Source organism: Hibiscus syriacus, unplaced genomic scaffold (assembly GCF_006381635.1).
Source record: "Hibiscus syriacus cultivar Baekdansim isolate YM2019G1 unplaced genomic scaffold, ASM638163v2 tig00116970_pilon, whole genome shotgun sequence".
NCBI classification, from domain to species: Eukaryota; Viridiplantae; Streptophyta; class Magnoliopsida; order Malvales; family Malvaceae; genus Hibiscus; species Hibiscus syriacus.
The window spans coordinates 1,634,235-1,645,577 of record NW_024063494.1 but is presented as its reverse complement, the minus strand read 5'-3'; the positions used below and the strand labels follow the sequence as shown (position 1 = coordinate 1,645,577).

The following is an 11,343-nucleotide window of genomic DNA, read 5'->3' as shown; positions in this document are numbered from 1 at the left end:
TATTATTTTGTCTAAAATTTAATTTTAAGATTTAATTTGTCATTTAAGTTTTTATGTCTAGTTAGATACTTGAACTTGGTGTTTAATACAAATCGGAATTAACTATTTAGTACATATCAATACCTATAATAAATGATTACTTTGAATCAATTTGGACTAGAAAGTCAAATTAAACTATCTAATTGGACTAAAAATATATTTTAGGTATCAAATTGAACTTTTTAATTCTTCAAGTGCAAAAATTAAACTTTAAAACCAAGTCTAGGTACCAAAATAGATATTTAGTTTGTTCGTTGCTATCCCCATGATTATTAGTGGGCAGAGATGGGCATGGGGCGAGACGGGCCGATATTTTGGCCACTTAACTCCTATCCGAAAATATTTTATTAATATTTGACTCTGTTCTACTTCGATAAATTTTAGTTTTTTTTTCTTTCTCAATCCGTCCTACCTAAATATATCAATATTTTAAATAATTAAAATAATATATTTTATAATGATATATTTATAATCATTTATTATATTTTATAATAATTTACTATATTTTTAATAATTAAATAATATATTCTAACACTATAAAAATAAAAATATTAAATATACTATATATTTTATATCAAATTGGTAAAATCATAGATTTTTCACTTAAATTCGACTCCATCCCATCCTATCTTATCCCGAACCCCAAAATTTCAAAAAATCGTTCCTGTAAGGTCGATCGGGCCAAGATTTGTCGGGTTTGGATATTTTGATCATCCTTAATTCTGTCCCGAAAAAGCCCATTGGGTCGAGGGAAAGGTCAAGCAGCTAAATCGACGCAGTTTCTGACTTTAAATCTCAAGTAAGCTCACAAGCCATCCCAAAACAGACGCCAAACTCCCCACGTTGCAATAAACGAACATCAATACAAGCTTCCCATCTCCAAAATTTTCAGACAAACCCCCAAATTTCCACTTTAAAAATCCAAAACAAATCCCCAAAACCCAGTAATTAGCAAAAAATAGAAACCATGAATCAATCAGATTACTCATACGGTTCGCTCCCAAACGATATAGCTCTCAAAATCGCTTATTCGCTTGAGGTTTGCTTGCTTCCTCTCATTTCACTGTTCTCTTTTGTTTTCTGTTCTTTCTTTCTGGATATTGTTTTATTGTCGGTTATTCGGATTTTTAGGTGCCGGATCTTTCCTCCTTGAGTTGCTGCTCTCGGGTTTGGCGAGAGATATGCGGGTCGGATTGTTTATGGGAATCACTTGTCAAAGAAAGATGGAGTCTTTTGTATGAAACTGTGAAAGACCCTAACTTCAAGGTTCTACTTTTTGTTTGGTTGGTTTAATTTTTTACGAATGAAATATCGATATCGAATGACTGTATATAACTTTATGCACTATCAGTGAGCAAGATGATCACTCGTGTTATTAGAACTGATTTAGTGATATGTAATTGTTTATGAGTGAAATACCGATATGGACTGACGATATATTATTTTATGTACTATCAGTGAACAAGATGATCACTCGTGTTATTAGAATAGATTTAGTGATACGTAATTGTTTGGTTCAACGATAGTGTATAGAAATCTATGCATCAAATATAAATCCGAGTGAAATATCTGGCGTATTGATCTTGGAATTGTTGGTTATAGCCAATTTTCTTTGGTTTCTCGTATGTCGATTAATTATGCTTAATTGCTTTTGTTTCGTTGCTTTGAAGTGGTATACGTAACTTCAAATCATCTAATTGAGTCTTCAAAGTACTTCTATTGTATCAATTAGGTCTTTTGTCAGTCTAACCATTAGCTTGGCATTAAATGCAAGCTCGGATCTGACATAAAATATATTTAACACGCATGACATCAATTTGTCCATCCAATTGATACATGTTTAAGTTTTGATCATATACTTGAAGTATGATCTATGTTAGATACGAGGTAGCATATAATGTCCAAGGTGGTGACTAGGCTGATTGAAGGACCTTATTGATAAAATATTGATACGTTGAGGATTTGATTAAAATGTTTTAAAGTTTAGGATCGGTTTACAATCCTAAATTGTTGAGGGAAAGAAAGTTTTTTTTCCCTCATACTGAACATGTTAGTGCTGTTGATTAATAGGTAACTCAATTCCTTAGTATTGGTTTGAAATTTGTGAAAATTTGATGATAGGATTGGCGGGGATTCTATGTAAAGCAGCACGAAGAGAAGAAGGCTCAGGCTGCATCTGTTGTTAACGTGGTGGAACATTGCTCACAATCCGAGTCACTTGAGATTCTCGACTATCTGCAAGCGATTGAATGCCTGAAAACAATGCATTTTGGATTCAAAGATGTTCAAATGCTGCTCTTGAGACCAAGGCTGAATGTTCTGCTTAACTTAATCGGACTAAATTACTGCCTTAACATCCTTCAAGTGCCGGTAACTTTTCCCGTTTATTTTGTTTCTTTGAGATAGTGTTTTTGCCGTATCCTTTAACTGTTAAAACCGAGAACATTGTGTTCTAGTGAAATATTTGGTTTAAGTATTAAGTGATAGTTTATCAGAATCTTTGGTTTAAGTATATTGAAGACTGGTTCTAATGAGCTTTGAAGAATTCAATTCGTCAATAACTAGTGGATCAGAAACTTCTTTTATTCGATGACGATAACACGAGATTAAATGATTGAATGTAAGTTGGTATGAATCGAACAGCTGAACCGATCTGCTATTTCTTAGGTAGTGATCTTCTGTATAGATTTTAACTCCATATTTTTTGATGTGTTTTGCAATCAATGTGTTCGGCCTTGCTTATTATGCTTCTGCTGCTGGGAACGTGTATATATAGAATAACTCAGAAAATTTAGTACACTCGTATCCATTTTACTCACTTCTGATTTTAGCACCTGAGTTTACAGGCTGTTCATATCGTGGAAGCACTTCGGAACAGTAAGATAGCCGACCGTCAAGTTTTTGTCCAATGGTGGAAGCCTGGGAGATGGTTCTATGGCTTCCGCATCCGAAATGATTCTTTCCGTTGTGTCTCTCTTGAAGATCTTGCGGTGGAAAAAGACGAGGAGGTTCTGGCGGTCCTCGAACCAGAAACTACTCATGAGCTTTTGACAACAGTTCAGATATCCGTTGTTAATTCCACGAGCAATCTCCAGGCTAGCCAAAGCTCACCGTGACTGTGATTGTAGGCAGCCAGACGTTTTTCAGGTGATGTACATATAGTGTTCATTTCATAACGTTATAATTCTATCTTACGGGACTCGAGTTCAAGCATAAGTATCCGATACAGATATGCCGTTGACGCAGGTTTCTTTAGTATTTGTAAGTTTTCTATGATTTTCTAGTATCTTTAGAGGGTCATCTCTCTACGAATACTTCAATAAAATTTTCTAGAATTTGTGATATTCAAGCAAAGCTGAAAATTACCAGATAGATTAAACACATGCACAAACAGTAGATTGAATCCAAACAGAAAATTTCTCCAGAAAATTAAACGAATAGCTTGTATAGATTCTTACAAATGATCTATTTATCTCCATTTTTCTGGATCGAAGCATTCATCGGTATCGGTAAACAGCATAAACAGTTGATCGTGGCCGAGGGTTGCAGAGGGCCATCAACAAAATCGCGATGATCAGAACAATGAGAAATCCGGTGAGATTAAGGCCATCGTCTGATTCTTCCACGCAACAACGTTTTCCCATTGTCGATATGCTTCTGCCTCTCAGCCAGATGTTTTTCCTTTGTTTATATAAATATACACACACACATAAGTCAATGGGGAACTTCAATGGTTTTATTTGTGGAATTTGGTTTATGTGAACATTGGAATGCAGATTTCTAATATCTGCTCTTAACTATTGTTGACCTGGTAAAATATTGATTTAGAACAAAATTTTCATGGATAGGGATGGGCACAGATCCAAACCGATGGGTTCTGACCCGATCTGATTAGGTTGGGTTCTAAAAAATTGGTTTTGGTTTTGGGTTCGGGTCGGGTTTTTTTAGAGGTTATGTTTGGGTCAGGTTTGAGTTTAGGATGGAAAATACTCTACCTGACTTGGCCCAAAAAATATAATTTTACCTTATATATTTAGAGATAATTACAATAATATCTTTTTATATATTATTATTATTAATTAAATCCTTATTTTTATTAAAAAAAATAAAAAAAATTAATAAATATATTATTTCGGGTTGGGTTCGGATCTAAACTCAAAAAATTGGGTAGAATGGAATGTGTATATTTTTCGAGTCGGCTAGATGGATGATGTATAATTCTTGGGTCAAGTCAAGTTTATCCAAAAACTAACCTAATCCGACCCATATCTATCCTTATTCATGGACCGGGTCGAGAACTAATATCAATGAAAATTATGTGTTCATATACTATGAACTGGGTCGAGACTTGGTATAAAAGGGGGGGGGGGGAATACACCCAAATAACCCATTTTTTAATTTCAAAATAAGATTTTAAAATATCAATTTTATATTAGTATTTTGATTTAATAGTAAAATAAGGGTTTAAATCATGATTTTTGTTGACTTTAAAACTTTAAAGTTTTTTTTTATTAAAATAAGTGTAATGTTTTTATTACGTTAGGATAATCTAGGATTAAGTGTGTGTTTCACATCACTTGTAATAATATTATCGATCGTAGTATATTTTTCTCCTCTCTTTTGTTCATAATTTTTTTCTGTCAATGATTTTTTTTAATAAATCTGTGTTTATTTTTTATTTTGATTTAGATGAATTATTTGTTGTTATCTTTTATGATTAGTAACATTTAGTTTATTTATTTGAAATTTTGCATGCATAATATTATTTTGGATAAATTATAGCATTGACCACTCAATCTTGTAGCTCTTTTCCTTTTACAACCGATTTTTTAATTTTGTCAATCGAATTATCTAATTATTTAATTGTTATAAATCAAACTACTTGCCGTTAAGAGTTAATGGATAGGATAAGATGATGTGGTAGTTAAATATTTTGACATAATTACATATTTTGTCTCTATTATTTATATATTTAATAAATTAAAATAAATTTAACATTTGAATTAAATGGTGTTATGTCACTATTTTATTAGAGAATTTAATTTAATTAAATATATTTATTTTTTATCAATCAGAGACGACACATGTCACCTTATAGATGAAAGAAAAAAATCATGCATAATTGTGGACAATGAGAATCGAACCAAAGCTGTCAAGGAAGACAAGCAATTGATGAACCATTGAGCCAACCAACCTTTGGCTTAAATGTACAATATGTTATATTTTATATTGTACTGTATAAATAATTAACTTAATTTCATAATATTTTATATTCTCAAACTTTAAAATTATTTTTTATCTTAAATTATTAAATATATTTTATTCTATACTTGATTATTTCATTATTATTTTAATTTAAAAATACTTATTTTATTATTATCTTAACTTAAAAATATATTTTATTTTTATTATAACTTAAAAATATATTTTATTCTATCTTAAATTTTAAAAATCTATTTTATTTTGTCTTAATTTAAATCTATTCCAAATATATATTTTATTCTTACATTAACTTATTAAATATATTTTGTTCTTATTTTAACTTATTAAATATATATTAAAGTTATTTTTAAATTAAGATAAAAATAAAATATATTTTTTAATTTAAGAATAAAATATGCATGTTTAAGTTAAAATAAGAATAAAATATATATTTTTAAGTTAAGATAATAATAAAGTATATTGTTTAAATTAAAATAAGATTAAATATCTTTTAAGTAAATATATAAATAAAATATATTTAATAATTTAAAGTAAGAATACAATACATTTTTAAAAGTTAAAATGATAATAAAAGTATATTTTTAAAAGTTAAGATGAGATAAAATATATTTTTAAGTTAGATACTAATAAAAATATATATTTTTAAACTAAAATAAGAATAATATATATATTTTTAATTAATTTGATAATAAAATATATTTAATAAATTAAGATAAAAATAGAAATATATTTTTTAAAGTTAAGATACATAAATTATTCTATTAAAAAATACATAAATTATTATAAAATCAAGTTAATTATTTATACAGAATGATATACATTATATACAACATATTGTCTATTCTATCCAAATCTTGGAATTGGCTCAATAGTTTAGCACTTGCTTGCCTTCCTAATCAGCCTGGGATTGATTCCCATTGACCTACATCATTCGTGATTTATTTTTCTTAAAGTAGAGGGTGACACATATCACCCTCTAATTAGTGAAAAAATATATTAATTTAAGATGAAGTAATTTAATTTAATCATCCAATAAAATGGTGACATATGACACCATTTGATTCGAGGACTTAATTTATTTTAATTTATTAAATATATGACTAAATAGATAAAATATATTGTTAGGATAAAAAAGGCTCAATTTGAAAAGCAGAAAAAGTGGCAAAAGGGGTGAATTGACAAAAATAGTTTAGGGAGTAAGGAGAATTAAAAGATAGAAAGTTTTGTACAACGATTTATAGTGGTTTGACCTCTCAACTAAGTTTATCCACTACCTTAGCTCCTCACTATGGATTTTTCAACAAATTCACTAATTTGTTCTTTCTTTTTCAAGGATCAAGAGTAACTTTTACAACTCCCTAGTTTTTCAATTGGCTAAACTATAACAAAACATCTTTTACAAAAGGAAAGAGAATGTAAACAAAGAAACATCTTAAAGGTAGGGTGTTTACAAAATAAAGCTCACAAGATCAAACTATTTACAGGAGAAAGGAAAATAGGAATGAAAAACTCTTCTCTTGTGTTTGATTGCTTGGATAGTTCTAACCCTTCTTTAAGTGTCTTGAACTTGTATTTATATGTTGGAATGAGTTTGTGGCCGTTTCTAGCTGTTGGGAGTGATTTAGAGCCGTTGGGGATGTTTTCTCTGCAAAATAAAATTGCCCAGTACAGAGGGTATCGGTACTCCTATAGGGAGTATCGGTACTACCTTTGTTATTTTTAAATAAAACTAGTCGTTGAGCCTGACGGTATCGATATTAAGCCTATGGTATCGATATTACTATGTAAAGTAGTATCGGTACCCCATTGGGTATCGATACCATTTTTGCATTCTCGAAATTAAACAATGCTGGTAGTATTGATACTACCTAGTGAGTATCGATACTTCCCTTACCTTTAGTATCAGTACCATATGAATAATATCGATATTGTTCATGAGGTATCGATATTGTAAGAACAGTATCGATACTTCTTGTCCAGAAAAACGTTTTGTGCTCAATTCCAAGTTAAATGGTTTTTGAATTATTTTTGAAAACTATGAATAAATTCAATTCAAGTCCAAAAACATTTTGCATTAATTTATTATATCGAAATATAGTTTAACAATCTCTCCCTTTTTGATATAACAAAACATTTGAAAAATTATTTTTGGAAAAACTAGGGGTGTTCATTTTTCTGTTTTAACCGAATTAACCGACCGTACCGAATTAGTTCGGTTAATTCGGTCGACCACCGAATTAGTTCGGTCGGTTAACGGCTAATAAATTTTTTAGAATTCGGTTAATGATTAATTTGGTTTGAAATCCGTTAATTAACCGAATTAACTAAATTAACCGAAATTGAATTTTAAATATTAAATATATTATATATAACATATGAGCTCAGCCCAAACCATTTAAAACCCAATTAATAATTTAATATCCAATAGCTTTTAAACCTAAATCAATATTAATTAATTAAAAAATACATATTAATTTTTTATTTTATAATTTTATAGTATCAATTAAACTATTTTTTTGAATTAAAAAATATTCAATTTTTATATAAATTATAATTTTTTTTTAAAAAAAATCAGTTAATTTTAAATTAATCGAATTAACCAAAATTTATTCGGCTCGGTTAATATTTTCAAAAAAAAAGTTCGATTCGGTTAACGGTTAAAGAAAAAAAGGTTCGGTTAATTCGATTAATGGTAATTCAGTTCGGTCGGCCACCATTTTAACCGAATTAACACCCTTAGGCAAAACTCCCCCTTAATAAAAAATTTAATGAAAAATATGTCAATTGTTGGGAAAATGTTCAGCTCCCCATTTTTCATTGAGAAATTGAATTTTTCAAACACATACTTCTTCCCTTTTTTGTTATATAAAAATAATTCAAATTTAAAGTTGTAAAATAACTTTGGAGAGTAAGTGTAAAATTTTATCATAAAATCATTTGAAAAATTAAAAGCTCTCCCTCAAAAGGTTCATTCCAAACAAAAATTTGACTTTAAAAGCTTGACACTTAAACAAAATTGAATTTCAACAAAGAATAACAAACATGTTAGTAGAACATGAAATTCAATATATCCAAGTTCAAAATACTTTATGCAATACCAATTATTGAAATTAAATACATGTGCATAAAGCCTTCCAAAAATGTTATTCATTTGAAAAATTTGATATCAATTGTTAGAGAGATATCATTTGCATTTAAAATTACATGCATAAACATTTAAATTTAGGTCAAAAACTTTAAAAAAATTTAAAGTCAAAACATTTGAAAAATTGATATCAATTGTTAGAGAGATATCATTTGCATTTAAAACCAATTTTGACCAAAATTCATTATGATGAACTAAAAATTATGAAAAATCATTTAAAACTTTAAAATGTTCATCATAACTTCCTTTTAACATACATGAGCTAAAAATTAACCCAAAATCATTTAAGTTCAAAACTCATGCATGCAAAAACTCAATGAGCAACCAAATAATAAAAAACAAAAGCATTAAGCTTAGAGGTTACCCATTCCTTTTCAAGTGTGGTTAGAGCATCTCAATTTCTTCATTTTCATCACCATTGCTCCCACACACCTACAAGAGGCATTTAAGTAGATTTTGGTATCCAAATTGCTTTGGATCCTTGAACGTTAGTTTTAATGCCCCTTGTTTCCTTAGGAACACATACTTGTCTAATTTTAAAAGATTTTCTTTTCTTTATGGGACAAATATGTTCCATATGACCACGAAAATGATAATGTGAGCATTTTTCCATTTTTAAACATAATGAGTTGTTTTTAGAAACTAATTCTTTTTCTTTTGTTAAGCTCTCAAGCTTAACTTTCAAATCAAAATTTCTCTTTCTAAATAATTGATTTTGACTTTTAAATCTCTAAATCATTTTTCAAAGATTCATTTCTGTTTCAAAATCAACTTTAGCTTTCAAAACCAAATCATTTTCAACTTTAAGTTTTAAAATTAATTTCTTATATTTGGAATTAATGGTCTCAAATTCCAAAAACAACTCATTATAAGCAACTTGTAACTCATCAAAAGAATAATTTAATTCATTTGAGTTAGAAGATACATTGGGCTCTTCATGAGCCATTAGAGACACCACCTTTGTTGGTTCTTCTTTCTCGTCTCCATAGATTGCTCGAGCTTATTCCAAAACTCCTTGGCATTCGAACAAGAATAAACTCTTTCATAGATATCAAGACCAAATTCACAAAACACCATGTGCATGGCCTTGGCATTTTGTTGAGCTTTCTTCCGTTCTTGGTCACTCCACTTCTTCGTCTTCTTCGTTAGAGAAGAGTATCCATTGTCGATCATCTCCCGTTCATCAAGATCATTAGATTGGATGAATAACTTCATTACTTTCTTCCAATGAAGGTAGTTTGCTCCACTGAAATGTGGAGGCTTTTATTCGGTTGAGAGTCTTCAATGTAGAACGAGCCAAAGGTGCAAGTTATCTTCTCGGTTACTTTAGGAATCCGTAAAGCTTCTTTAAGGAATGTCTCAAGGTGATTAAACCTTCTAATGAGTCAAGATCTTATAACAATTGTTAGGATAAAAGAGGCTCAATTTTAACAACCGACAAAGTAGCAAGAGGGGTGAATTGGCAAAAATAGTTTAGGGAGTAAGGAGAATTAAAAGATAGAAAGTTTTGCACAGTGATTTATAGTGGTTAAACTTCTCAACTAAGTCTACCTCCACTGCCTTAGCTCCTCACTATGGATTTTCCGACAAATTCACTAATTTGTTCTTTCTTTTTCAAGGATCAAGAGTAACTTTTACAACTCCCTAGTTTCAATTGGCTAAACTAAAACAAAACATCTTTTTACAAAAGGAAAGAGATGGTAAACAAAGAAACCTCTTAAAGGTAGGGTGTTTACAAAATAAAGCTCACAAGATCAAAATATTTACATGAGAAAGGAAAATAGGAATGAAAAGCTCTTCTCTTGTGTTTAATTGCTTGGATAGGTTTTCTAACCCTTCTTCAAGTGTCTTGAACTTGTATTTATATGTTGGAATGAGTTTGTGGTCGAGAGTGATTTTGAGTCGTTGAGGATGTTTTCTCTGCAAAATAAAACTGTCCAGTACAGAGGGTATCGATACTCTTATATGGAGTATTGGTATTACCTTTGTTATGTTTAAATAAAAATAGCCATTACTAGACATTGGGCCTGACGGTATCGAAATTAAGCCTATGGTATCGATACTACTATGTAAAGTAATATCGATACCCCATTGGGTATCGGTACCATTTTTGTATTATGGAATTTGAGCAATGTTGGTAGTATCGATACTACCTAGAGAGTATCGATACTTCCCTTACCTTTAGTATCGATACCATATGAACAATATTGATATTGTTCATGACGTATCGATATTGTAAGAACAATATCAATACTTCTTGTCTAAAAAATGTTTTGTGCTTAATTCCAAGTTAAATGGACTTTAAATTATTTTTGAAAACTTAGAAAACTTTGAATAAATTCAATTCAAGTCCAAAAACATTTTTCCTTAATTTGTTATATCAAAATATAGTTTAACAATCTCCCCCTTTTTGATATAACAAAACATTTGAAAAATTATTTTTGGCAAAACTCCACCTTAATAAAATATTTAATGAAAAAGATTCCAATTGTTGGAAAATATTCAGCTCCCCCTTTTTCATTGAGAAATTGAATTTTTCAAACCCATACTTAATTGTTAGGATCGAAGAGGCTCAATTGAACAACCGAAAAATGTGCAAGAGGGGTGAATTGGCAAAAATTGTTTAGGGAGTAATGAGAAATAAAAGATAGAAAGTTTTGCATAGTGATTTATAGTGGTTCAACTTAGGGATGGCAATGGGTCGGGTCGGGTTTTTGGGCCACCCGACCCGAGAAGAAAGGGTTCTCCACCCGTGACCCGACCCGACCCGACAAAATTAATGTTTCACCCGACCCGACCCGACCCGAATATATGACTTAGAAACCCGACCCGACCCGAAATAATAAAAAAGAAATTTAATTCAATGAAAACAGTGACTTAATTGAAAAAAATTATATATGGAGGGATATTATTGAAATTATCCCTAAATATATAAG

General features: G+C 29.9%; 1 protein-coding gene across 2 annotated transcripts; it reads left to right on the top strand.

Moving 5' to 3' along the window:
* The first annotated feature begins 865 nt into the window (after nucleotides 1-865).
* Nucleotides 866-3,599, top strand: LOC120191543. 2 transcript variants are annotated; one of them, XM_039194486.1, is made up of 4 exons: nucleotides 866-1,078; nucleotides 1,171-1,305; nucleotides 2,161-2,409; nucleotides 2,886-3,599. In XM_039194486.1, the coding sequence occupies exons 1-4, from the start codon at nucleotides 1,007-1,009 to the stop codon at nucleotides 3,153-3,155; spliced, it is 726 nt and encodes a 241-aa protein (XP_039050417.1). In that variant the 5' UTR covers nucleotides 866-1,006; the 3' UTR covers nucleotides 3,156-3,599. The 2 variants fall into 2 exon arrangements, with proteins under 2 accessions (XP_039050417.1, XP_039050416.1); XM_039194485.1 differs by having other exon boundaries at nucleotides 2,871-3,599.
* The last annotated feature ends 7,744 nt before the right edge of the window (nucleotides 3,600-11,343 follow it).

Excerpts from the sequence above, each read along its gene's own strand:
- LOC120191543 (XM_039194485.1), top strand. The coding sequence starts at position 1,007 with ATGAATCAATCAGATTACTCATACGGTTCGCTCCCAAACGATATAGCT. Across the intron at positions 1,079-1,170 it reads AAATCGCTTATTCGCTTGAG|GTGCCGGATCTTTCCTCCTT; the intron begins GTTTGCTTGCTT and ends TCGGATTTTTAG. Across the intron at positions 2,410-2,870 it reads TTAACATCCTTCAAGTGCCG|CACCTGAGTTTACAGGCTGT; the intron begins GTAACTTTTCCC and ends TTCTGATTTTAG.